Source organism: Heptranchias perlo, chromosome 7 (genome assembly GCF_035084215.1).
Source record: "Heptranchias perlo isolate sHepPer1 chromosome 7, sHepPer1.hap1, whole genome shotgun sequence".
NCBI classification, from domain to species: domain Eukaryota; kingdom Metazoa; phylum Chordata; class Chondrichthyes; order Hexanchiformes; family Hexanchidae; genus Heptranchias; species Heptranchias perlo.
This window is the reverse complement of record NC_090331.1, coordinates 36,113,430-36,141,076: the sequence shown is the minus strand read 5'-3', so window position 1 is coordinate 36,141,076 and position 27,647 is coordinate 36,113,430. Positions and strand designations below refer to the sequence as shown.

The following is a 27,647-nucleotide window of genomic DNA, read 5'->3' as shown; positions in this document are numbered from 1 at the left end:
TTACCTCGCCAGTACTCATCCCGCCACTACCACTCAACCCAATCCTCATACAATCTCATGGCTCTATCTCGTACTCACCCTCTTGTGCATCTCTTTCACGGCCAGCCTCACTCAACCTGCCACTACCTGTGCTGCAGCCACAGGGCATGCATCACATATGTGCAGTAGGCAGCGTAAGGCAAATGTGTCGTGAGCATGAAGGGGATGCACAAGGGTTTTTGAGGGTTTGTCATGGTTGTTACTTATATTGAATTTCTGACCAATTCACATTACATATTATATTGGCACCACTACTGCCATGTCTTTGCGAATCTTGTCTGGTCTGTGCAATAATGCCCTTTCCTGAGGATCACTATGAAGACCCACAACTGATGCCACCCATTGTGTCACTGCAGAGTGGGTGTACGTGTATTTGCAGGGCTCTTTTGTGCAGACGGCTGAGAGACGTCGGCGATGTCCCCGGTTGCACCCTGGAAGGATGCGGAGGAGAGGTTGTCGAGGGCAGTGGTGACTTTGACAGCGACAGGTAAGAAGATGGTGCTCGGGCCAGCCAGGAGCAGCTTGGCATGAAGGAGGCTGCAGATGTCCACGACTACATGTCGAGTGACTCTGAGCCTCCGTGTGCACTGCTGCTCAGGGGGGTCCAGGAAGCTGAGCCTCGGTCTGTGGACCCTGTGGCGAGGGTAGTGCCCTCTGCGACGCATCTCTCTCTGCAGTAGCCCTCCCTCCTGCTGTGCAGGTGGATGTGTCACAGCACTCTGTTGTGGAGCTCCACGTGTCAGAGGTGGACGGCGTGGATAGCGAGGCTGGTGATGCTGTTCGCCCTCCGAGGAGGTCATGACTGCAGCTACGGCGGCCCCCATCCGCAAGATGTACATCTGAGGGGGTCCGCAAGGCAGGTACATGTGTCTGGACACTGGGGTAAGTGTGTAAGTTGGTGACTTTGATTTTCAGGAGGAGGGTGGTGAAGGCCAAACTTTGTCCCAAGTGACAGAGTGGCCTCCTGCAATGAGTGAGGGTCTCCCACCCCCCCACAACCTGTCAAATGGACCTTTGCAGCTGCCACAGGCTGACAGCTGCATCGGGTCCATTTGAACTGGGAGTGTTTCCCCCAGTGTGGGAAACAGTCCCAGTTTGCTCTAAAATCCCACCCCTCCTCACATAATCCCTTGATCAGGTCAGTTAATGACCTGAACAAGCCAAATAAATAGCGTCAAGTGGCATCCCGCTGGCTTTAATTGCCTGCGGGATTCCCACCAGCGGGGGCTGCGCGCGCACGCCGGCGTGTCAGTGGGGAACCCGGAGGTGCGCGGGTTCGAGGCGGGCTCCGGTCCTGCTCCGGGATTTCCTGATTTTCGAGGCCCCCCCCGCCAGGAACGCACCCAATAGCGGGTGCTAAAATGCTGCCCTTGCTCTTGACTCATGTGCAATGCCATGGTAGATAAGCAAGTTGTTCAATAAATTAATTTGATAGTTAGTCTGAAACAAGGCCTGGTGTTTTTCGAGGATGTGAGAAAATTCCTGTGGAGGTACAAGATAGATGTAGTAGCCAAAGGAAATTTTAAAGAAAAGATTTCTATTTGTTACCGAATGGGCATGTTACCAAAATTTAGCGAGATAAATAGGCAATAGGCCAATGAGGATCTAAAACACACCTATGAACCATCCCTGGTTCCATTCTCTTCTGCACCCTCTCTAAGGCCTTGACATCCTGGTGCTCAGAATTGAACACAGTACTCCAGCTGTGGCCTAACCAGGGTTTTATAAAGGTTTAACATAACTTTCTTGCTTTTGTAGTCTATGCCTCTATTAAAAAAAGCCAAGGGTCCCATATGCTTTTTTAATAGCCTTCTCAACTTGTCCTGCCACCTTCAAAGATTTGTGTACATTCACCCCCAGGTCTCTCTGTTCCTGCACTCCCTTTAAAATTGTACCATTTAGATTATATTGCCTCTCCACATTCTTCCTACCAAAATGTTTCACGTCACAATTCTCTGCGTTAAATTTCATCTGCCATGTGTCTGCCCATTTTACCAGTCTGTTTATGTCCTCCTGAAGTCTGTTACTATCCTCCACATGGTTTACTACATTTTCGAGTTTCGTGTCATCTGCAAACTTTGAAATTATACCCTCTATACCCAAGTCCAGGTCATTAAGAGTTATCAAAAAGAGCAGTGGTCCTAATACTGACCCCTGGGCAATACCACTGTATACTTCCCTCCAGTTTGAAAAACAACCATTCACCACTACTCTCTGCTTTCTGTCCCTTAGCCAATTTTGTATCCATGCTGCCACTGTCCCTTTAACCCCATGGGATGTTATGCATACACAAATAGTATATAAAATAGAAAGCCTCAAAATCCTGTGCCATGTGGAAAGTCCAGGACGCTTCTCGTGTCGAGGCTGAGAGTTACGTGGATAGCACGTTTCAGGAGGTGGTCATCCCGCAGCTTAAGAGAGTGCAGGCAGAGAGGGAATGGGTGACCACAAGATCAGACAAGGAGGACTTGGCAGTTCTGAATACTGATGAGGGAGAGGGTTCCTCTGCGGAGTGCAGCCAGAGCCAAGTCCACATGGGTGGCTCAACTGCACGGTGGGGGAGGAGGAAGGTCAGAAAAGCAATAGTGATAGGGGATTCTATAGTTGGGGGAACAGACAGGTGTTTCTGCGGCCGCAGACGTGATTCCAGGATGGTATGTTGCCTCCCTGGTGCCAGGGTCAAGGACGTCCCTAAGCGGCTGCAGAACATTCTGAGGGAGGATGGTGAACAGCCAGAGGTCGTAGTCCATATCAGTACCAATGACATAGGTAGAAAGAGGGATGAGGTCCTGCAGGCAGATTTTAGGGAGCTAGGAGAGAGGTTAATAAGCAGGACCTCAAAGGTAACAATCTCCGGATTACTCCTGGTGCCATGGGCTAGTGAGTTTAGAAATAGGAGGATAGAGCAGATGAATGCGTGGCTGGAGAGATGGTGCAGGAGGGAGTGCTTTCGATTCCTGGAGCATTGGGACCGGTTTTGGGGGAGGTGGGACTTGTATAAGCCGGACGGGTTGCACCTCAACAGGGCCAGGACCAATATCGTCGCGGGGAGATTTGCCAGTGCTGGTGGGGAGGGTTTAAACTAGCTTGACAGGAGGATGGGAACCTGAGCATAGATTCAGAAGGCAGAGAAGCAGAGCTGGAAATGGAAGGCAGAAAATTTGTAAGCGAGTTTGGAAGGCAGAGGAAACAAAGGCTAGAAAATAGACAACAAAGGAGTGTGGCAGTGCTAAATGGTATATACCTTAATGCAAGGAGTCTAGTGAATAAGGCAGATGAGCTGAGGGCACAGATAGACACGTGGAAGTATGATATCATAGCTATTACTGAAACATGGCTTAAACAGGGGCAGGAATGGAAGCTCAACATTCCTGGTTACAGGGTTTTCAGATGAGATAGAGAGGGGGATACAAAAGGAGGGGGGTGGTCGCAATATTGGTTAAAGAAACAATTACAGTTGTGAGGAGGGATGATATGTTAGAAGGATCATCAAATGAGGTCATATGGGTTGAACTGAAGAACAAAAACGGGGCAGTCACACTACTGGGAGTGTACTATAGACCCTCAAACAGTCAGAGGGAGATAGAACAGCAAATATGTAGGCAAATTTCTGAGAAGTGCAAAAACAATAGGGTAGTAATAGTAGGGGATTTCAACTACCCTAATATTAACTCAGATAAAATTAGTGTACAAGATATAGAGGGCGCAGAATTCTTTAAAATGCATTCAGGAGAACATTTTTAGCCAGTACGTAGCAAGCCCAACAAGAGAGGGGGCAGTTCTGGACTTTTTAGGGAATAAAGCTGGGCAGGTGAAAGGGGTATCAGTGGAAGAATATTTTGGTGATAGTGATCATAATTCGGTTAGATTTAGCGTAGTTATGGAAAAGGACAAAGATAGAACAGGAATAAAAGTTCTCAATTGGGGAAAGGCCAATTTTATCAAGCTGAGATGTGATTTAGCAAAATTGGACAGGAAGCAGCTACTTGAAAGTGTTAGAGCAGTCGGAGGCATTCAAGAAGGAGATAGTGAAGGTTCAGAACAAATATGTTCCCATAAAGAAAAAGGGTGGGATTCCCAAATATAGAGCCCCCTGGATGTCAAGGAGCATACAGGGTAGGATAAGGCAAAAAAAAGAAGCTTATGTCAGATACCGAGAGCTCAATACTGCAGAAAGCCTAGAGGAGTATCGAAAGTGCTGGGGTGAAATTAAAAAGGAACTTAGGAAAGCAAAGAGAGGGCATGAAAAAATATTGGCAAGTAAAATCAAAGAAAACCCAAAGATGTTTTATAATTACATAAAGAGCAAGAGGATACCTAAGGAAAGAGTAGGGCCTATTAAAAACCAAAGAAGACTTGGGTTTGGTTCTTAATGAATACTTTGCGCCTGTTTACACAAAAGAGGTGGATGATACTGACAGTGTAGTTAAGGAGGAGGAGTGTGAAATTGGATGGGATAAACTTAGTGAGAGAGGAAGTATCAGGGGGTTTAGCATCTTTGAAAGTAGATAAATCGCTAGGCACGGATGAAATGTATCCCAGGCTGGTAAGAGAAGCAAGGGAGGCACTTGAAGTGATGCAACCTACAAGGCTACGGACCAAGAGCTGGAAAGTGGGATTAGTCTGAATGGCTCTTTCGGCCGGCACTGACATGATGGGCCAAATGGCCTCCTTCTGTGCTGTTAATTTCTATGATCCTAATCAAAGTGCTCTACAATTACAACTATACAAAGAAGATCCTGCTTTTTTTATGCTGTCTTCTATTGTTTATATAGATTCAAAATCTCCCAAACCTGATCAGGTGGAAGGAACTGAATTATTCATTAAACTTTGTGGTGAAGATGATTCCTTTCTGGAATGTGCTCAGTTTTGGATCAATAATACCATTCTAGTATCTCAAGAACACCTTATCATAGAAAATAAATTAATCAGTTACTTTACAGTCGCTGAACATGAAGTCTTATCACACCTTCACAACAAGAACCAGATAGCCATGCAAGAAACAGTGAATGAAATAGGGACATTCATTGAACTAAGAGGACCTCGCTTTCAGGTGTTGGATGTAGCACTTCATATAGAATACTTACTTTGTGAAGTGGCGGAGGAAATGGCACAGGCGATCGAAGCTGACCTTCTACAGCCCCTGGTACAGTGGGTCTATAGAAGTGTGGATCAGAGAAATGAATATGATGTCATTGCAAACTTAATTTTAGAAAAGGCCTTCCTGGACAAGGAAATGTTTGTGAACATTAATTTGAATGGCATTAAGCAGACAGTATATTTACAACAATTGCTGGCATTGAGTGATCAAAGGGACGAATTTAAAGTTGAAAGACTCGGTGAGTAAACTGGGTCCTTGAGTTAGTAAAAATTTAACAGATTTGTTCTACAACTTAGTTTAATATATTTAATTCTTTCACCACCAAAACTCCAATTTCTTAGCTTGCATTAGTATCATGATATAATTGTACCTTGTTTTGTGGGGAAATGTTGTGACATCTCAACTTAAATATTTATCAGTGGCCCCAACAGGACACTGGATTTCCATCAGCTGTAATGAAATTTAATATTTCAGATTTGTTTCTGTCCCCATTTCATAATTATGTTCCAACAATTTTGAGTTAATCTCTTAATTAACAGAGGTTGATTTATTGATTTTCAAAATGTTTCTGCTCTTTAGTCCACTTCATGTTGCCCTGATCATGTGTGAAGTATTTTTACATATTCACTTGCTGATGTGTGTTTCATATTTTATTTAGAGGAAACTGGGGCATACAAATGGAAGGACTTCATTTATCTGTTGCCTGGTTTTCCTGTATCTCGATTTATAGATATCATAAATTTGCAACCATAAATTTGCATATTATCTCCAGTTTCTTTCATGTGCATCTCCAGCTGCATGTGCTGTAAAGATGATGATTGTTGTTGTTGATGTAGATTATTTGAATAGCTTGATCATTTGAATACCTCAAGTCTATCCAAAAGGCTGTCGTTATGAGGCCTTAATTTAGCATCTCTGCTTACTTTTAGTTGAATTCTAGGTGCACTTTGAAGTACCCACGACATCCTTTAGATTGAGCAATGTAGGGCTAGACAAATCCCAGTGCCCTCATCAGTTATTTCCAGAGCAACTTTGTATAGCATGCTGGAACTAGGGCCCCAACATGGATTCACGTTGAACTATCCTTATTTATATTTAAAGAAAAAAGAGCTTTAATTTATATAGAACCTTTCATGTCCTCAGGATGTACCTAAGTGCTTCACAGCCAATTAACTACTTTTGAACTGCAGTCATTGTTGTTGTATAGGCAATTACAGCATCCAATATATGCACAACAAGGTCCCACAAACAGCAGATGTGATGATGACAAGTAAATCTGTTCTAGTGGTGTTGGTTGAGGGATAAGTGTTGGTGAACTCCTCAGCCTGTTCTTCAAATAATACCATGGAATATTTTACATATATCTGAACAGGAAGGTGGGACTTCAGTTTAACATCTCAAGTGAAAGATAGTGCCGCACTCCCACAGTACTGTGCTGAATTGTCAGTGTAGATTGTATGTCCTGGAATGGGAGTTGAACCCATGAACCTCTGATTTAGAGGCTATCAACTGAGCCAAACGGGCATATTAAACCTGCAAAGTCAGAAAAACATAGAAGTTTACAGCACAGAAGGAGGCCATTAGGACCATCGTATCTGTGTGGCTCTTTGATAGAGAAATCCAAAACTAATCTGTCTCAGACTCTTCCCAAAGCCCTGTATCTTGCTCTGCTTCAAATATTTATCCAATTGTCCCTTAAAAGATGCAATAGTCTCTGATCAACAATCCTCTGTGGCAAAACATTCCATTTACTAACAACCGTTTGTGTAAAGAAATTCCTCCTAACTGCTCTTTTCAGTCTCTTAATAATTTTAAATTGATGACCTCCTGTCATTGACTCCACAACCATTGGAAATAGTCTTTCTCTGGTCACTCTATCAAAACCCTTCCTAATTTTAAAAACCTTTTACTAAATTTCCTCTTAACCTTCTTTGCATCCATGGAAATTTCTCAGTATCTCAAGACCCCTTCATAACCATAGCTTCCCATCCCTGCCATCATCTGGATGAATCTACATTGTAGATTTTCCATGGCTTTAATGTTGTTTCTGTAATGGAGTGCCCAGAACTGTACAGTACTCTAACTGTAGCTTAACCAATGTTTTGTACAAATTTATTATGACTTCTTTACATTTGTACCCCATGCCCCGATTTATAAAACCCCAAATGCTATTGCCTTTTTATAGCTTTATCGACCTGTACTTGCACTTTTAGGGAATTATGTATTTAAACCCATAGGTCCCTCTGCTCATCCACACCCTTCAGCATCTTTCTATTGAGTATACGCTCCCATTCCTCGTTTTTCATCCCAAAATGAATTATATCACACTTATCCATATTAAAATACATCTGCCACCTGTTTGCCCATTCTGCTAATCTATATCTTCCTGGAGTCTTTTCCAGTTCTTCTCACTATTTGTCAAACCCCTACTTTTGTGCTGCTAGCAAATTTTGAGATTGTGTTCCCTATACCAATGCCCAAATCATCTATAAATACTGAGAACAGTAGTGAACCAGCACTGGTGGAGTGAACACTTCCAACCCTTCTCCAATCCAAACAACTCTAATTTATTCTAACTCTTTGTTTTCTGTCTGTCAACCAACTTTCTATCCTTGCTGCTATATTTCCTCTTATACCATAAACATGAATTTTACTAACCTCTTGTGAGACACTTTATTAAATATTCTCTGAAAATCCATATATACTGTAACTATCATATTCCCATTATCTATTCCATCCAAATTCACAATGAACCCAGAATAACATCAATTCCAAAAATTATGCAACAATGAAGAGGATAGTCATTGCTTTGCTCCACGTTATAAGAGGAAAACCTAGAAACAACAGACGTAGGTTCAGATATCTCATGATACCAACATTAATAGATTAATACCTCCAGCTACCAACTGAGGGACTAGCTTGCTACTTTTAGGAAATTAGTTATGAAACAACAAAGCATGTAACAAACTTGGAAGTTTGAGTTTTATTGCAGCTGATGCTAGTCCAAGACATCCTGAAGAAATTGTGTTTCAACATATACGGTAACAAAAATTTCAAATCATTTATGAGAATGAGACAAACACATTTGATCATTTGTAGTCATTTATATACCAAGAAGCTCTCTGTATGTACACAGTAGAATCCTGATTTGTGGATTTCTTATTACAAAATTAATTGCATCCAGAGATTTTTTTTCTAATGGTCACTTGGTTCTTCCTTTATCACCCAGTGGAATAAGTAGATTGGTAGAGATTAAATAAGTAAGTAAACCTAAAGGTTCTTCAGACAACTGTCTTTATACTTTAATTTATTGATCTGTACTCTGTGGTTATTGTAGTTGTCAGTTTATTTTATATTATAAAGCCACATTAATTTATACTCAGTCCAGGTATGTGCTACTGTCCTCTGAATCTTGACCCATAAGAGTATTCTATATATATTGACTGCAAACCTATTGCACAAGAATTTATTAGAAAGTGATGTAATTGTAAGAAAAAAATGTACATTCACTTGCATTAATATTTTCATCAAATAAATGGACACCAAACAGTTCCAACTACAGGACGCTAACATTATGACAACTTTTTTCTTAACCATTTCTTAGTTCATGGAGAAGATTACTTGAACATATTACCAAGTAACTGGGCTGCAACTCATAGTTCAGTTTTGCAGAAAATACCAATGGATATGGCCACTTTGGAATTTCAAGAAATAATCCAGGAATTTGCAAATGCAGGTCTCATCATTGTGAAGGTAAATGCAGCTGGTTAAATCTATAGTCTTTTGGAAAAAACAAAGATCATAAGATAAGTTTGGAGGAAGAAGGCTCTTCAGCCCTTCTGATCTCATCCTTCTAGAATACTAACTTTACTGCCTTTCTATTGTAGTAGCTAACTGTTTCTTAAATAAGTCCAGTGTCCTGGCCTCAACAATTCCTCCTGCAACCAGTTCCTACTGGTGATCACCTTTTATGTTGATAAATACTTACTTTTGTGTGCCTTAAATTTGCTCTTCACAACCTTGGCATTGTGCCCTCTTGTCCTGCTGCCCTGCCTTATTTAAAAGTATTGTTTTCAATTTACTCTCTCTATTCCATTAGATATATCGGGGAGCTTTCTTCTCGTGATCCTGCCTGAAATCGGTTGGGATCAAAGCGGAGAATGTCAGAAAATTCGGGCAGTCAGGCATACCGCTGCCTCACTGCCTGATTGGGCTTTCCATCCCCCCAACCACGCCAGGACCTGTTGGGGGCAGGGTGGAGGGCCTGGGGTCCCAGCAGATTTCCCAGTTCTCTGCCATACTTACCACTGCCACCTAGAGCTGCCATGTGGAAGGTGGCAATAGGCCCCAGGAAGTGGTGACTAAAGTAGTGGACAGGGGAATGTCAATGGATGTTATTTATATGGACTTCCAGAAGGCTTTTGATAAGGTCCCACATAAGAGACTGTTAGCTAAGATAGAAGCCTATGGAATCGAGGGAAAAGTACGGACTTGGTTAGGAAGTTGGCTGAGCGAAAGGCGACAGAGAGTAGAGATAATGGGTAGGTACTCACATTGGCAGGATGTGACTAGTGGAGTCTCAATTATTCACAATATTTATTAACAACTTAGATGAAGGCATAGAAAGTCTCATATCTAAGTTTGCCGATGACACAAAGATTGGTGGCATTGTAAGCAGTATAGATGAAAACATAAAATTACAAAGGGATATTGATAGATTAGGTGAATGGGCAAAACTGTGGCAAATGGAATTCAGTGTAGACAAATGTGAGGTTATCCACTTTGGATCAAAAAAGAATAGGAAAGGGTACTTTCTAAATGGTAAAAAGTTAAAAACAATGGATGTCCAAAGGGACCTAGGGGTTCAGATACATAGATCATTGAAGTGTCATGAACAGGTGCAGAAAATAATCAATAAGGCTAATGGAATGCTGGCCTTTATATCTAGAGGTCTAGAGTACAAGAGGGGCAGAAGTTATGCTGCAGCTATACAAAACCCTGGTTAGACCGCACCTGGAGTACTGTGAGCAATTCTGGGCACCGCACCTTCGGAAGGACATATTGGCCTTGGAGGGAGTGCAGCGTAGGTTTACTAGAATGATACCCGGACTTCAAGGGTTAAGTTACGAGGACAGATTACACAAATTGGGGTTGTATTCTCTGGAGTTTCGAAGGTTAAGGGGTGATCTGATTGAAGTTTATAAGATATTAAGGGGAACAGATAGGGTGGATAGAGAGAAACTATTTCCGCTGGTTGGGATTCTAGGAGTAGGGGGCACAGTCTAAAAATTAGAGCCAGACCTTTCAGGAGTGAGATTAGAAAACATTTCTACACACAAAGGGTGGTAGAAGTTTGGAACTCTCTTCCGCAAACGGCAATTGATACTAGCTCAATTGCTAAATTGAAATCTGAGATAGATAGCTTTTTGGCAACCAAAGTTATTAAGGGATATAGGCCAAAGGCTGGTATATAGAGTTAGATCATAGATCAGCCATGATCTTATCAAATGGCGGAGCAGGCACAAGGGGCTGAATGGCCTACTCCTGTTCCTATGTTCCTAAGTGGTGGTAAAAACCCAAATGGAGGGAGAAGGCCTTCTAGTAGCATCTTGTCCCCCTAGACAGCCCCAGAGCTTAACCTGCTGAAGGCCTCAGTCTGGGCCAATAGATGTTATCATCTTCAGGGCTATTCTGCCCCTTTAAGTCGCTTGTCAGACCTTCGAGTGCTGCAGTAATGTCAAAGATACACTGGAGGACTCCCTTTTGACGATGGGCATCCTGCAATGCATGTCTGATGAGCCCCAATCCAGGCTGCAGGAGATTTTTGGAGACAATATTTGGCTGAGTTTTTGAGAGTAAAGTGCTGTTGGAGAGCTGACTTTTGACAGCCACTACACTGTTTTATTTCATTGGCTGCAGTAGTATTCAGAAATATGGGGATGTTGCTGGGATTGCCATTGAGGCTGGCACACCAGGGGGAACAGCAGCAGAAGCAAGCATGGAAGCACGGACCTGCAGAGGGTCAAAGAAGATGGCGAAGGAGAAAAGCGCACAGGAAGCCATACAGGATGTGGGTCTTCTGGAACAGAATGTCATTCCTGAACATGACAGAGGAGCAGTGTATGAGGAGGCTCCAATTCAGCAGGCAGGCAGTCACAGACCTATTTCACCTGTTGCTGCAAGAATTGGAGCCAAACACTAGGGCACACACTGCACTGCCTATGGCTGTAAAAGTAACTGTGGCTCTCAACTTTTTCGCCCATTCCAGGCTGCAACAGGTGACATCATTAACATTAGTTGGATGGCTGTCCATACAGTCATCAGGCAGGTGAAAGATGCCACCTTTGGAAAGAGACCATAATACATCACCTCCCCCATAGAGGCTGCTGATCAGGAGAGAGCACTCTCGGATTTGCCCACATTGCTGGATTTTCCCAGGTGCAGGGCCGAATTGACTGCACACATGTTGTCCTGCGTTCTTCCCTTCAAGAACCAGCTATGTTTTATAACTGGACGGGGTTCCACTCCCGAAATGTGCAACTGGTGTGTGACCACAGGTAATGGATAAGGTTGGTCTGCTCAGTTTCCTGGCAGTAGTCATGATGTGTTCATACTCAATCCCCCTGTCTTCCACCCAGCCCAGTGGGTGTCAGGCCAGCTCCTTGGAGATATGGAGTATCCCCTCCAGACCTAGCTCATGCACCCGATACGCCACCTCTGTCCACTGCTGCCCAGCAGCTTGTCTGGAAACCTTTGTGCCACCTGATGGGAAGAGGACGTCCCTCTTCCTGCCGCCTCCTCCACCAATGCCTCCAAAGTAGTGTCTGAGAACTGACGGTACCCTTGCAGCTTCTCTTTTGTCTGCCATTGTGAGAAACCTTCAGTGACCCCCTTTAAGAGGTGCAGTGTGCCTTTAAGTAGCATTGGAGATGTATGATTTTCCTGCTCCCTATTAGGCAAGCTGTTAATCAATAGCGTTTATAGTTTTTTAAAAATTCATTCATGCGATGTGGGTGTCGCTGGCAAGTCCAGCATTTATTGCCTATCCCTAATTGCCCTTGAGAGGGTGGTGGTGAGCCGCCTTCTTGAACCGCTGCAGTCCTTGTGGTGAAGGTTCTCCCACAGTGCTGTTAGTTAGGGAGTTCCAGGATTTTAACGCAGCGATGATGAAGGAACGACGATATATTTCCAAGTCAGGATGGTGTGTGACTTGGAGGGAAACGTGCAGGTGGTGGTGTTCCCATGTGCCTGCTGCCCTTGTCCTTCAAGATGGTAGAGGTCGCGGATTTGGGAGGTGCTGTCGAAGAAGCCTTCGATAGTGCTGGCAGTCTGCCTATTTCATAATGATGAGGGCCTCTGACTAATTTTGGTTCCAAGTTGTGCCCACACGATTGGGCGCATGCGTAGCACCAATTCTAGGCTCAAAAATGGGCCCAGATGAATTTTTATCCCATTAATTTTTATATGGGTCATTGCTATTTGGGATGGAAGGGGGAGAGGATGTGTTTTGAAATTATTTTGATCACCTGGTTCAGGGAAGCTCAGTCATTTGTAATTTAAAGAAGCCGTAACTTGCAGCTGAGAGTACTGAATCAGTGTTAAGGGGCTCGATGTTAGCAGGGCTGCGGATTCGCGGTGGGGTGAAATTAGTCTGCCCCCCGCACGATCGCAGCCTAATTGGATCCACTTACCTGGTCTTCCGGGTTCCCCATTGCTGATCTGCGCGTCGGGCGGACTGCGCATGCGCAGTAAGGTCTGTCAGCTGGAGGAGCTCTATTTAAAGGGGCAGTCCTCCACTGACAGATGCTGCAACAGATAGGAAAAATTACAGCATGGAGCAGCCCAGGGGGAAGGCTGCTCCCAGTTTAATGATGCCTCACTCCAGGTATCATTAGATGGGGTGAGGAGGAGAGGGAGGACAGAGATCTTCCCCCCGGCAGGCGGGACGAAGCGGCCTGCCTCTGCCACCAGGAAGGCCTGGCTCGAGGTGGCAGAGGAGGTCACCTGCACCACCAACATATCGCCCACCTGCATACGTTGCAGGAGACGCTCCAATGACCTAAGTAGGTCAGCCAAAGTGAGTACACTTACTCATTCCCCTACACTCCACCTGCCACATCACTGCCCCCACCCCACATCTCCTTCTGCACTGCCAACACTACTCTGTCACATCACCCCTCATACCCACTCAAAGCTCATCCTCATCTTACCTGCACTTACTCACCTCGCCAGTACTCATCCCACCACTACCACTCAACCCAATCCTCATACAATCTCATGGCTCTTTCTCATACTCACCCTCTCGTGCATCTCTTTCACAGTCAGCCTCACTCAACCTGCCACTACCTGTGCTGCAGCCACAGGGCATGCATCACAAATGTGCAGTAGGAAGCGTAAGGCAAACGTGTTGTGAGCATGAAGGGGATGCACAAGGGTGTTTGAGGGTTTGTCATGGTTTTTACTTATATTTAATTTCTGACCAACTCACATTATATATTATATTGGCACCACTACTGCCACGTCTTTGCGAATCTTGTCTGGTTTGTGCAATAATGCCCTTTCCTGAGGATCACAATGAAGACCCACAGCTGATGCCACCCATTGTGTCAATGCAGAGTGGGTGTAGGTGTATTTGCAGGGTTCTTTTGTGGAGACGTCGGCGATGTCCCCGGTGGCACCCTGGAAGGATGCGGAGGAGAAGTTGTTGAGGGCAGTGGTGACTTTTGACAGCGACAGGTAAGAAGATGGTGCTCGGGCCAACCGGGAGCAGCTCAGCCTGAAGGAGGCTGCAGATGTCCACGACTACATGTCGAGTGACTCTGAGCCTCCGTGCGCACTGCTGCTCAGAGAGGTGCAGGAAGCTGAGCCTCGGTCTGTGGACCTTGTGGCGAGGGTAGTGCCCTCTGCAACGCATCTCTCTCTGCGGTTGCCCTCCCTCCTGCTGTGCAGGTGGATGTGTCACAGCACTCTGTTGTGGAGCTCCACGTGTCAGAGGTGGACGGCGAGGCTGGTGAGGCTGTTCGCCCTCCGAGGAGGTCATGATTGCAGCTACGGCGGCCCCCATCCGGAAGATGTACATCTGAGGGGGTCCGCAAGGTAGGTACATGTCTCTGGACCCTGGGGTAAGTGTGCAAGTTGGTGAATTTTCTTGTCAGGAGGAGGGTGGTGGAGGCCAAACTTTGTCCCAAGTGACAGAGTGGCCTCCTGCAATGAGTGAGGGTCTCCCCCCGCCCCCCCCCCACCTGTCAAATGGATCTTTGCAGCTGCCACAGGCTGACAGCTGCAAGATGTCCAATTCAACTGGGAGTGTTTCCCTCAGTATGGGAAACAGTCCCAGTTGTCTATAAAATCCCACCCCTCCTCACGTATTCACTTCATCAGGTCAGTTAATGACCTGAAATACCTACGTAAATACTTCTAAGTGGCATCCCGCTGGCTTTAATTGCGGGGGCTGCGTGCGCACGCCGGCGCGTCTGTGGGGAACCCGGAAGTGGGCGGGTTGGAGCCGGGCTGCGAACCCGCTCCGGGATTCCCCGATTTTCGGAGCCCCCCTGCCAGGAATACACCCGATAGCGAGTGCTAAAATGAAGCTCATGGTTTTTCAGCCAGGAAACTAACTTAGTTAGATGACTAAAACTAATTTAAGACTCAAACAGAATGAGATATGTGGAAACAATCTTCCAGTTTAACAGGTACGAGGTACTTGCTACATGTATGGATGAGAATGAGGACTGCAGGGAGGATAAGCAAACTGATCACGGCACTGTGGCACAGGGGACCATTCCAGTGGGGGGAGTAAAAAGGAATGTGGTAGCGGTACGGGATAACATAGTCAGGGGGATAGATACTGTTCTCTGCAGCCGCGACCGAGAGTCCCGAAGGCTGTGTTGCCTGCCTGGTGCCAGAGTTAAGGATTTCTCCTTGCGGCTGGCAAAGAACTTGGAGCACGAGGGGGAGGATCCAGTTGTCGTGGTCCACGTAGGAACCAATGACATAGGTAGAATTAAGAATGAGGTTCTGCTGAGGGAGTTCGAGGAGCTAGGGTCTAAATTAATAAGCAGAATCTCTGGATTACTACCTGAGCCACGCGCAAATTGACACATAGGGCCCGATTTTAGCACCCGCTATCGGGTGCGTTCTCGGCGGGGGGGCCCCGAAAATCCTGAAATCCAGGTGCGGGACCGGATCACGCCTCGATCCCGCCCACTTCCGGGTTCCACGCCGACGCGCCGGCGTGCGCGCGCAGACCCCGCAGGTGGGAATCCCGCAGGCAATTAAAGCCAGCGGGGTTCCACTTGAGAGTATTTATGTAGCTATTTCAGGTCATTAAATGACCTGATTGAGCTGTTTTTTTAACAAGTGTGGGATTTTACAGTGAAATGAGACTGTTTCCCATACTGGGGGAAACACTCTTACTCCCAACGGACGTGTTGCAGCCAGCAGCCCGTGGCAGCTGCCAAGGTGCATTCCACAGGTGGTGGGGGAGAGCCTTCACCAACGCAGGAGGACACTCCGTAACATTGGGCAACGCCTGCCCTCCACCACCCTCCTCCAAGCAAGAAGATTCACCGGCGTGGAACTGCAACCCCTGTGCGAGGACACACTTTTCTACTGTGCACAACCCCGCAGACCTACACCTGCCAGATGGGTGCTGCGTTGACATCCTCGGAGGACGAACAGCATGACCAGCCTCAGCAGCCTCGCAGTCCACGCCGTCCGCCTCAGAGACGTGCATCCCCACAACACGGTGCTGTGGCACAGCAGGATGGAGGGCAACCGCAGAGAGAGATGCGTCGCAGGAAGCACTACCTTCCGCACAGGGTCTACAGACCGAGGCTCAGCTTCATGGACCTCTCTGAGCAGCAGTGCATACGTCGACTCAGAGTCACTTGCCAGGTAGTCGCCGACATCTGCAGCCTCCTTAATGACGAGCTGCTCCCGGATGGACCAAGCAGCATCTTCTTACCCGTCGCCGTCAAAGTCACCACTGCCCTCAACTTCTTCGCCTCCGGATCCTTCCAGGGTGCCACGGGGGACATCACCGGGGTCTCTCAGTCGTCTGCACACAAGTGCATAAGGCAGGTCACCGATGGGTCGTTCCGCAGGGCCTCGACCTACATCAACTTCGCCATGGATGAGCGCAGCCAGACGGAGAGGGCGGTTGGATTCCATGATGTGGCTGGCTTCCCACGGGTGCAGGGTGTAATCGATTGCACCCACATAGCAATACGGGCACCTCCACATGAGCCATGGCTGTTCATCAACAGGAAAGGTTAATCACTCCATGAACGCCCAGCTCATTTGTGACCACCGCCAGAGATTCCTACACGTGTGCGCCAGATACCCTGGCAGCTGCCACGATGCCTTCATCCTCAGGGAGTCCACCGTCCCGCCCCTCTTCCACGCACCCAACACCGGCAACGGCTGGCTCTTCGGCGACAAGGGATATCCCCTGCACACGTGGCTTATGACACCTCTGAGGAACCCCATTACCGAGCCGCAGCGTTGATATAATGACAGCCACATTGCTACCAGGTCTACAATTGAGCAGGCTATAGGGCTGCTCAAGATGCGCTTCAGGTGCCTTGATCGTTCCGGGGGAGCGCTCCAATACACGCCACTCCGAGTGGGACGAATTATAGTTGTCTGCTGTGCCCTGCATAACATGGCACTACAGAGAGGGGTGCCGCTGGAGGAGGCCCCATGCACACCCGCCACCCAAATTGAGGACGACAATGAGGAGGAGCAGGAGGAGGAAGAGGAGGAGTACGAGCGAGAGGAGGAGGAACGACCCATGGCCCGAACACCGGCTCACCTGCGTGCTCGTCAGGCCAGGGAGGCACTCATATGCCAACGATTCTCCTAACATCACACTGTGTGAGGCGTTCACATGTCATAACGTGCACAGACGAGGGTCCATACAGGCTCCCTCCACAGAAGAGTGATGCCTGTACACCTGCACCCACTGTATTATGCCCAATGGGTGGGACGGGGTGGTCGTTGTCATGATGAGGCGCACGGAATTTACATATTGCACAAGCCGCAGAATTATGGACAAGAGGTGGCAGCAGTGGTGAGAAAAAGTGAGTTTATTTTGTGTTGCCATTCAAAGACTGGAAACAAAAAGATAACAAATAGACAAACACCCTGGTGCAATCCCTGTGTGCTCACGGAACTTTGGGTTTTCGTTTCCTGGTACCCCTACATGGTGCTACCCCTGTGGCTCCAGCAGAGGTGGTGGCAGGTTGCTCCTGTTCGTGCCCTGACCTGGTAGATGCTTTGGGCCGATGCCCCCTGGGTTTCGGTGCCCGTGAGGGCACCTCCACAGACTGCTCCTCCTGCACCTGTGCAGGGGCAGACTCAGCCACCTGGAGAGGATGGACTATTGCGGGCACTGGTTGAGAGGGGGGCAATGGGTGAGACGTGGGGGCGCCTTGAGTAGCGTCCACACTTCCATTTCCCCGTTCACCATCTTCCCTCTCATGGCCAAGGCCCACATCACCCCTTCCACCCTGCTGGACAGCAGTTTGGATGACGTGGGTGAGACCTTGCAAGGCCACCTCCAATGTATCTGTCAACCTGTTGATGGCGGCAGAATGTTGCTCACCCTGAATCCGAACAGCCGTTGAGGGCCTGGATGGACTCATTGGTGAGCTGTGTGTGACACTCGAGGGAGTGTCACACACAGCTCACGCCTGTCCTCCACCGCAGACGTTCCCACACCTACCCGCGACACTATCTCAGAGATGCCTTCACGTCCCTGCGACACTATCTCGGCGATGCCCTCCTGCACCTGTGCCACCATTCCCCTCATGCAGGAGTTGGACTCCTTCATCCTCCGTGCGATTGTGGAGAGTGCGTGTGGCACCTCTCCCAGTACCTCCGCAATGTGCTGGTGCCCCTCGACGACTCTCCTTTTGACTGGTGGCCCCCTGGGTTCAGCATCTGGGTCCGGCTGAGCAGAGCCTGGAGAAGAGTGCTCCCACCGACGCGGACTCTCTGCGGCTGACCCTGCCACCAGGGTCTGCTGATGCTCACGTGTGCGCGGTGACTCACCATGTGCAATCCCAACTAACTGAGGGGGGGGACCCACCGAGGTGTGTGTATCTGCACTGGTGGATGCAAGGCTCATGTGTGACGATGCACCCTCAGAGACGGGCATGTCCTCTGAGGAATCGTCCTCAACGGAAACGTCGATCGCAGACGGCCCTGCAAGACAACAGAGGGCAATATCAGGCATGTGACCAAATGTGGCGGTGCGGCATATGCCATGTGATGCTAAGATCATTCGCGCTCATGAGTGCTGAGTGCCAGCTTTCCCTTACCGGCCGTTTCGCCAGAACCAGCCTCGCCATCCGCCACGGACAGGCAATGTAGCGTGTGGCTGATCTCCAACGCCTCGACCTCGGCGTCTGTCAGAGCCACCTCGTGTGGCGGGCCCCCTCCGGTGCGTGCCCTTTCGCGTGCGTTCTTGCACCTCTTCTCCTGTGAGGGCAAAACACAAAAACGTTATTGAGTGATGATTGCAATGTGAGACGCTTCAAGCATTGGTGTGAGTGGGTTGAGCGTGTGGCAGATGGATGGGAGGATGTGTGTGCCACATGGCCATCCCATTGTGTGGGCATTGGGGTGTGTGGTAGTGGTCGAGTGGGGACAGGGACGGTGGGTACGTGCAGGCACTGTGAGGATGATAGTTGGGTGGCTGTGAGGATTGGTGTGGGAGCGCTGTGCTGTCAGTGGAGATGGGGTTGTGAGGTGTTTGAGGTGATGTGGAAGACGGAGTGACGCAGAGTGCGTTAGTGTACTCACTTTCCCGGACCTGGTGAGGTCATTGAATCTCTTCCGGCACTGAATCCAAGTCTGGGTGGTGTTGCCCCTGCTTGTGACCTCCGACGCCACCTCCTCCCATGCCCTCTTGGTGGCGCTGCCAGGGCACCTCCTTCCATCGGTGGGGAACAGCGTCTCCCTCCTCATACGGACCCCGTCCTGCAGCACCTGGAGGGCGTGGTCCGTGAATCGGGGAGCAGCCTTACCCCTGCGCTCCTCCATCCTGCATGGACTCTAGGTTGTGGCTGGAGGGGCTTTGGTGGACTGCCCCTTTAAATAGAGCTCCACCATCGCTCAGACGTCAATGCGCATGCGCAGGCCGCCGGCACGCAGCTGAGAAGCGGGGAACCCGTACCTGCCGGCTAATTACATCAATCATCCCGCGATCGCGCGCGCAACGCACTCAATTCGGACGGCGCGTTTTTCACGATCCCGACTGACCACCCGCTGAGAACCCGCACTCCTGGTAAAATCGGGCCCATAGAGTCAAGCAGATCAGGGAGTGAAATGCGTGGCTCAAATAGTGGTTTGGGAGGAAGGGGTTTCGATTCATGGGGCACTGGCACCAGTCCTGGGAAAAGAGGGAGCTGTTCTGTTGGGATGGGCTCCACTTAAACCAGGCTGGGACCAGTGTCCTAGTGAATTGAATAACTAGGGCTGTAGATAGGGCTTTAAACTAAAAAGGTGGGGGGGAGGAAGGGGTCAGGTGAGGGGATATTTAGAAATCTAAAGAGAAAAGTCAAGGCAACAGATCAGTGTAGCGATTTGGGTAAGGAAAAGCAGTGTGTGACAGGAAGGGACAGAGAGCTTAACGGAAATAGTGCACCAACGAATAAGGTCAAATCAGGGAATAATGGTAAAAAGTTAAATTTAAAGGCTCATAATCTGAACGCACGAAGCATTCGTAACAAGATAGATGAATCAGTGGCACAAATATAGATAAATGGGTTTGATTTAATAGCCATTACAGAGATGTGGTTGTAAGGTGACCAAAGTTGAGAACGAAATATTCCAGGGTACTTGGTTTCGGAAAGACAGGCAGAATGGAAAAGGTGGGGAGGGGGTAGCCCTCATAATAAAGGATGATATAAGGACAGTAGTGAGAAAGGATCTGAATGGGTAGAGATAAGAAAGAACAAGGGGCAGAAAACACTGGTGGGAGTAGTTTATAGGCCCCCTAACAGCAGCTATACCAAATGGACATGGTATTAATCAAGAGACAATAGGAGCTTGTAACAAAGGTAATGCAATAATCGTGGGGGACTTTTAATCTTCTTACAGACTGGGCAAATTAAATTGGCAAAAGTCGTCTGGAGGACGAGTTTATTGAATGCATTTGGGACATTTTCCTGGAACAATACGTAGTGGAACCAACCAGGGATCAGGCTATTTTAGATCTGGTCTTGTGTAATGAGACAGGGTTAATTAGTAATCTCATAGTAAAGGATCCTTTGGGGAAGAGTGATCATAATATGATGGAATTTCACATTGAGTTTGAGAGTGACAAACTTAAGTCCAAAACTAGAGTCTTAAACTTAAATAAGTAATTACATAGGTATGAGGGGTGAGTTGGCTAAGATAGATTGGAAAAATAGATTAAATGGTATGAAGGTAGATAAGCAGTGGGAGACATTTAAAGAAATATTTCAGAATTCTCAACGAATATACATTCCATTGAGAAATAAAAACTCCATGGGAAAAGTGATCCATCCATGGCTAACTAAGGAAGTTAAGGATAGATTAAAAGAAAAGACTTATGATGTTGCGAAGAATAGTAGTAAACCTGAGGATTGGGAGAGTTTTAGAAACCAGCAAAGGATGACCAAAAAATTGATTAAAAAGGAAGAAAATAGAATGAGAGTAAACTAGCAAGAAATATAAAAACAGATTGTAAAAGTTTCTACAAGTATGTAAAAAGGAGGAGACTAGCAAAAGTAAATGTTGGTCTCTTAGAAGCAGAGACAGGAGAAATTATAATGGGGAATAAGGAAATGGCAGAGACGTTAAACAAATATTTTGTATCTGTCTTCACAGTAGAAGACACAAAAAGCATACTAGAAATAGTGGAGAACCAAGGGGCAAGTGAGAGTAAGGAACTTAAAACAATTAATATCAGTAGAGGAAAAAGTACTAGACAAACTAATGGGACTAAAAACCAACAAATCCTCTGGACCTGATGGCCTACATCCTAGGGTTCTAAAAGAGGTGGCTGCAGAGATAGTGGATATGTTGGTTGTGATCTTCAAAATTCCCTAGATTCTAGAACAGTCCCAGTGGATTGGAAGGTAGCAAATGTAACACTGCTATTTAAGAAAGGAGGAAGAGAGAAAACAGGGAACTACAGGCCAGTTAGCCTGACATCAATCATCGGGAAAATGCTGGAATCCATTATTAGGGAAGTAGCAACAGAGCACTTAGAAAATCATAATATAATTAGGCAGAGTCAGCATGAAAGGGAAATCGTATTTAACAAATTTATTAGAGTTCTATGAGGATGTAACTATGGGGAACCAGTGGATGTAGTATATTTGGATTTCCAAAAGGTTTTCGATAAGGTGCCACATAAAAGGTTGCTACGCAAGATATGGGCTCATAGGGTTGTGGGTAATATATTAGCATGGATAGAGGATTGGTTAACGGACAGAAAACAAAGGAGGGATAAATGGGTCATTTTCAGGTTGGCAGGCTGTAACGAGTGGGGTGCCGGAAGGATCAGTGCTGGGGCCTCAGCTATTTACAATCTATGTTAATGACTTAGATGAAGGGACCGAATGTAATGTATCCAAGTTTGCTGAGGTAGGTCCCACAGGTAGGTGGGAAAGTAAGCTGTGAGGAGGACACAACGAGTCTGCAACAGGATATAGACAGGTTAAGTGAGTGGGCAAGAAGGTGGCAGATGGAGTATAATGTGGGGAAATGTGAGGTTATTCACTTGGGTAGGGAGAATAGAAAGCAGAATATTTTTTAAATAGTGAGAAACTATTAAATATTGGTGTTCAGAGAGATCTGGGTGTCACACAGAAACAGAAAGTTAGCATGCAGGTACAGCAAGTAATTAGGAAGGCAAATGGCATGTTGGCCTTTATTGCAAGGAGGTTGGAGTACAAGAGTAAGGAAGTCTTGCTACAATTGTACAGGGCTTTGGTGAGACCACACCTGGAGTACTGTGTACAGTTTTGGTCTTATCTATGGAAGGATATACTTGCCTTGGAGGCGGTGCAACAAAGGTTCACTCGATTGATTCCTGGGATGAGAGGGTTGTCCCATGAGGAGAGATTAAGTAGAATGGGCCTATACTCACTGGAGTTTAGAAGAATGAGAGGTAATCTCATTGAAACAGATAAGATTCTGAGGGGGCTTGACAGGGTAGATGCTGAGAGGTTGTTCACCCTGGCTGGTGAGTCTAGAACTAGGGGGCATCGTCTCAGGATAAGGGGTTGACTATTTAAGACTGAGATGAGGGGGAATTTCTTTACTCGGAAGGTTGTGAATCTTTGGAATTCTCTACCCTAAAGAGCTGTGGATGCTGAGTTATTGAGTATATTCAAGGCTGAGATCGATAGATTTTTGGACTCCAGGGGAATCAAGGGATATGGGGATCAGGCGGGAAAGTAGAATTGAGGCCAAAGATCAGTCATGATCTTATTGAATGGCGGAGCAGGCTCGAAGGGCCGTATGGCCTACTCCTGCTCCTATTTCTTATGTTCTCATGTTCCTATGTTTTTATATATATATATATATATATATATATATGGTTAATTATTGTGCTGATGCTTCCACATTGATGGAGAGTGATGAAAGAAGGCACAAATGTTGCCACGTTAGTCATGTGATGCTACTCCACACTTGTTATATATAAAACCACATTCTGGTAACATACCTCTGTTTGCTTTCTCCCATTGTTCGCAACAGTTAACTCTAATCACACACCAGGGAAGGTCATTTTGAACCACATAGTGGGATTGATCAATTTAAATAACTGTATCAATTGATTAGCAATTCTTTAGGAATAATTTCTGGAAGCTTTGAGTTTTTTTTAGAGCAATCCTCAAGTTTTCTTATCAATCTTTGAACCAGTTTTTATTGTTTTTGAGGTTTTTTTCTTCATTCATGGGATGTAGGCGTCGCTGGCAAGGCCAGCATTTATTACCCATCCCTAATTGCTCTTGAGAAGGTGGTGGTGAGCTGCCGCCTTGAACCGTTGCAGTCCGTGTGCTGAAGGTTCTCCCACAGTGCTGTTAGGTAGGGAGTTCCAGATTTTGAACCAGCAACGATGAAGGAACGGCGATATATTTCCAAGTCAGGATGGTGTGTGACTTGGAGGGGAACGTGCAGATGGTGGTGTTCCTGTGCGCCCGCTGCCCTTGTCCTTCTAGGTGGCAGAGGTCGTGGGTTTGGGAGGTGCTGTCGAAGAATCCTTGGCGAGTTGCTGCAGTGCATCTTTTAGATGGTACATACTGCAGCCATGGTGCGCCGGTGGTGGAGGGAGTGAATGTTTAAGGTGGTGGATGAGGTGCCAATCAAGCGGGCTGCTTTGTTCTGGATGGTGTCGAGCTTCTTGAGTGCTGTTGGAGCTGCACTCATCCAGGCAAGTGGAGAGTATTCCATCTCACTCCTGACTTGTGCCTTGTAGATGGTGGAAAGGCTTTGGGGGAGTCAGGAGGTCAGTCACTCACCGCAGAATACCCAGCCTCTGACCTGCTCTTGTAGCCACAGTGGCTGGTCCAGTTTAGTTTCGGGTCAATGGTGACCCCCAGGATGTTGATGGTGGGGGATTTGGCGAAGGTAATGTCGTTGAATGTCAAGGGGAGGTGGTTAGACTCTCTTGTTGGAGATGGTCATTGCCTGGCACTTGTGTGACACGAATGTTACTTGCCACTTATCAGTCCAAGCCTGGATGTTGTCCAGGTCTTGCTGCATGCGGGCAGGAACTGCTTCATTATCTGAGGGGTTGTGAATGGAACTGAACACTGTGCAATCATCAGCGAACATCCCCACTTCTGACCTTATGATGGAGGGAAGGTCATTGATGAAGCAGCTGAAGATGGCTGGGCCTAGGACACTGCTCTGAGGAACTCATGCAGCGATGTCCTGGGGCTGAGATGATTGGCCTCCAACAACCACTACCATCTTCCTTTGTGCTAGCTATGACTCCAGCCACTGAAGAGTTTTCCCCCTGATTCCCATTGACTTCAATTTTACTAGGGCTCCTTGATGCCACACTCAGTCAAATGCTGCCTTGACGTCAAGGGCAGTCACTCTTACCTCTGGAATTCAGCTCTATTGTCATTGTGTGGACCAAAGCTGTAATGAGGTCTGGAGCCGAGTTCAGTTATTATTTTGAGTTCAGTTATGACTTGCATTGTCTGAAACTTTCTCTGATCAGATCTTTGACTTAGGTGGATACCAACTCCGAGATTCAAGACTTTGTACACATATGGGTGATTCTTTTTGGTAACTAATTTTATTGAGACTCAACCTATACTTTAAGTTTGTGTGTTTCACTTTATCGTTATGTTAACTTGATCTCCTTGCTGCCACTTCCAATTAAAGAAATCGGGTAATTTCTCAGAATGAGACAGTAAATACAACAGGGATAGTAAGGAACCATGTCATCAACATGGCATTGCACTGTCCCAATGTTTTATCTTGTTTGAATTTGTATATTGAAGTTGAGCTATATTCAGAGACTCGAGAAGGCCATCCTTATCATAGACAAAATAACATTCCAGATGTTTTAATAAGAATATTGTTCCAATACAGATTGAAAGAATACAGAACCCTGTTTTGTGGGCTTGTCATGTACTTAAGAGAGAGATGGAACAAACATTTCTAGAGACTGATAACGATATCTCTGTGCTGTACTATACAGTTCCAGCTCAGTTCTGCAACCTTGTCTGTAGAATTGGATTTCAGGAAACATATTCACAAGAATATGGTAAGTATTTTTCTTTCTGTCATAAAAATAATTGATAAAATCGTGTAATATGATCCTCTAGTACTGTAATTGTTTTTCACTGAATACCTGCTCCAAAACTTAATTTTGTTTAAACAGTCTGAATATTGATGAGGAGACACATCACATTTGTCCAGTTATAAGTTTTTGGAGAGGGGGATTATTTCCTACTGGTCCATTTTCCTGGTCTCCCCATGATCAAGAGAGCAGGGAGGCTATTTCCTCCTTTGTTTCTCTAAATGTTTCTTGATAATTATCTTTTTGGAGGTATGTGAGAGTAACTAGTCTTGTCCTGTTAGAAGTGCACTTTCAATTGAAGAGTGATATGGATCAAAGTTGTGGATACAACCCTTACCTGACTGGTCTATCCTTTGGGTGGAAAGAATACATCGGAAGGTAAACAGTCCTGTGATGGGAATGAAAATAATTTTCAATTAATTTATATATTTTAAAAAATTTTATAGGGAAGAATTATGGTGATGGGATCTACTTCAGCAGTGACGTGACACAACTGATAAGAGGAACCACTAATGTTGGGAAAATAATTCACATCTTTGAAGCTGAAGTTTTTACTGGCAACTGTACCAAGGGGTCTGCAGCACATATTTTGCCTCATCTCAGAGATTCTGATTGTTATGAGTTCATTGAAAGCACTGTGGATAATGAACATCCATCCAAAATTTATGTTATTTTTAACAGTGTTCAAGCATATCCAAGGTATCTTATTACATGCAGGAGGTGGTAAGCATGCAAATTACTTGTTAAATCTGGTAATTGAAAAATTATACAGTACTGTACCTGTCAGTTTCAGCTCTAACTAGCATAAACTGGTTATATATTAACATCTGAGCCTGTCAATCTGTGCTTTGCAATTCCTGCAATGTGGGGGCAGGGACCACAGGGCATTGCAAGTATACATCAGGACAGTGATGGTTCCTGTTCCTATTTAAAATTGTTGCTTAACTTCCATAGTAAATTCTCAACTGCAAACTCAGGTGGGAAGTCCTGACTCTGTAATAGTTTTTGTCAGATCTAGAATTTCTGCCCAAAGTACACAACAGAGAATCTGCTCCCAGAACAAAGCAACAGTTTCAGGTAGTAGTCAGGACCAGCATCAAGCAGTGCATCAGCAGGAAAGCATGAGCCTCTGGAAGTTGGGGTGGCAGTGAGGAGTGTCTTTGGTGGATAGTGCCTTCGGGATCAGGACAGAATGGCAGCAAGGTGTGCCTCCATACAAATAATTGTTGGCACTGAATTTAAAAAAAAATTGTTCTCAGAATGTGGGTGATGCTGGCAAGATTGCAATTATTGCTCATTCCTAGTTGCTGTGAGAAGGTGGTGGTGGGCCTTTTCCTTGAACCGCTGCAGTCCTTATGGTGATGGTGCACCCAGAATGGTGTTCGATAGGGAATTCCAGGATATCGACCCAGCAATGATGAAGGAATGGCAATATGTGTTCAAGTCAGGATGGCGTGTGACTTGAAAGGAAACCTGAAGTTGATGGTGTCTCCCATGACATTTCTGCTCTTTTATCCTTCTCGGTAATAGGGGTCACAGGGGAGGGAGGTTCTATTGATGTAACGTTGGCGAATTGCTACAGTGCATCCTGTAGATCATACACGCTGCAGCCACTGTATGTTGGTGATGGAGGGGCTGGACACTGAGCCTTCGTGACATTGCATTAATCAAGTGAACTGCTCTGTTGTGAATGGTGTTGAGATTCTTGAGTGTTGTTGCAGCTGCACCCATCCAGGAGAGTGGTAAGTATTCTTTCACACTCCTGACCTGGGCTTTGTAGATGGTGGAAGTTTTGAGGGGTCAGGAGGTAAATCACTCATCACAGAGCACCCAGCTTCTCCCTGCTCTTATAGTGATGGTGTTGATATCGCTGGTCCAATTAAGCTTCTGGATCAATAGTGATCCCCAAGATGTTTATGGTGGGGGAGTCTGCAGTGGTGGTGCCATTGAAGGTCATGGGGACGTCTGGGTGTTCTCTTGTTTGAGATGGTCATTACTTGGCACTTATGCAGCACATATTTGTCAGCCCATGCCTGCATGTAACCAGGTCCTACTGTAGGCTGTCCCATGAGCTGCTTCTTTATTGGAGGAGTTGTGAATGGAGCTGAGTACTGTGGAATCATCAACAAACATCCCCACTCCTGGCGTAATGATGGAGGGAAGGTCATTGATGAAGCAGCTGAAGATGGTTGGGCTGAGGATGCTTCCCTAAGGAACACCTGCAGTGAATTCCTGGGATTGTGATGACTGGCCTCCAACAAACACAGCCATCTTCCTTCACATAGGAGTGACTCCAGCCACTGGAAGATTATCCCTTTGACTAGTTTTGCAAGGGCTCCTTGTGCCATTTCAGTGGAATGCTGCCTTGATGATGAGGGCAGTTACTCTCACCTTTCCTCTGGCATTCAGTTCTTGCATCCATGTCTGGATTAAGGCTGTGATGAGGTGTGGAGTTGATAGGTTCCGCTCTATTAATGTTCAACTTGTGTCTAATGGCCAGCAGCGATTGTGCCATTCTCTGTCTGATTCCTGGCAGCTGCCATGATGCTTTCTATTGCATTCTGTTCATCCATCCCAGCACACCCTTCATGCTTGGCAGGGGAACTCCACTGCAATCAGACCCATTGGTCAACTGGAGTCTTCATTGAGCAGACTTTTGGAATCCTCAAGCAGTGATTCAAATGCCTGGACAGGTCTGGTGGCTTC

At 46.4% G+C, this 27,647-nt stretch overlaps 2 protein-coding genes across 2 annotated transcripts in view; one reads left to right on the top strand and one right to left on the bottom strand.

Moving 5' to 3' along the window:
• Positions 1 to 447: 447 nt before the first annotated feature.
• Positions 448 to 25,842, top strand: LOC137323614 (protein mono-ADP-ribosyltransferase PARP9-like). The gene is made up of 5 exons (XM_067987304.1): positions 448 to 526; positions 4,815 to 5,378; positions 8,745 to 8,893; positions 24,731 to 24,905; positions 25,388 to 25,842. Exons 1-5 carry the CDS (start codon positions 454 to 456, stop codon positions 25,666 to 25,668), a joined length of 1,242 nt encoding a protein of 413 aa, XP_067843405.1. The 5' UTR covers positions 448 to 453; the 3' UTR covers positions 25,669 to 25,842.
• Positions 25,342 to 27,647, bottom strand: part of faima (Fas apoptotic inhibitory molecule a) — a 43,529-nt gene continuing 41,223 nt past the window's right edge. The window contains exon 5 of the mRNA XM_067987308.1: positions 25,342 to 27,647. Within this exon, the coding sequence (XP_067843409.1) occupies positions 27,570 to 27,647 (78 nt within the window). The 3' untranslated portion in view covers positions 25,342 to 27,569.

Excerpts from the sequence above, each read along its gene's own strand:
- LOC137323614 (XM_067987304.1), top strand. The coding sequence starts at position 454 with ATGTCCCCGGTTGCACCCTGGAAGGATGCGGAGGAGAGGTTGTCGAGG. Across the intron at positions 5,379-8,744 it reads ATTTAAAGTTGAAAGACTCG|TTCATGGAGAAGATTACTTG; the intron begins GTGAGTAAACTG and ends ACCATTTCTTAG. Across the intron at positions 24,906-25,387 it reads AACATATTCACAAGAATATG|GGAAGAATTATGGTGATGGG; the intron begins GTAAGTATTTTT and ends AAAATTTTATAG.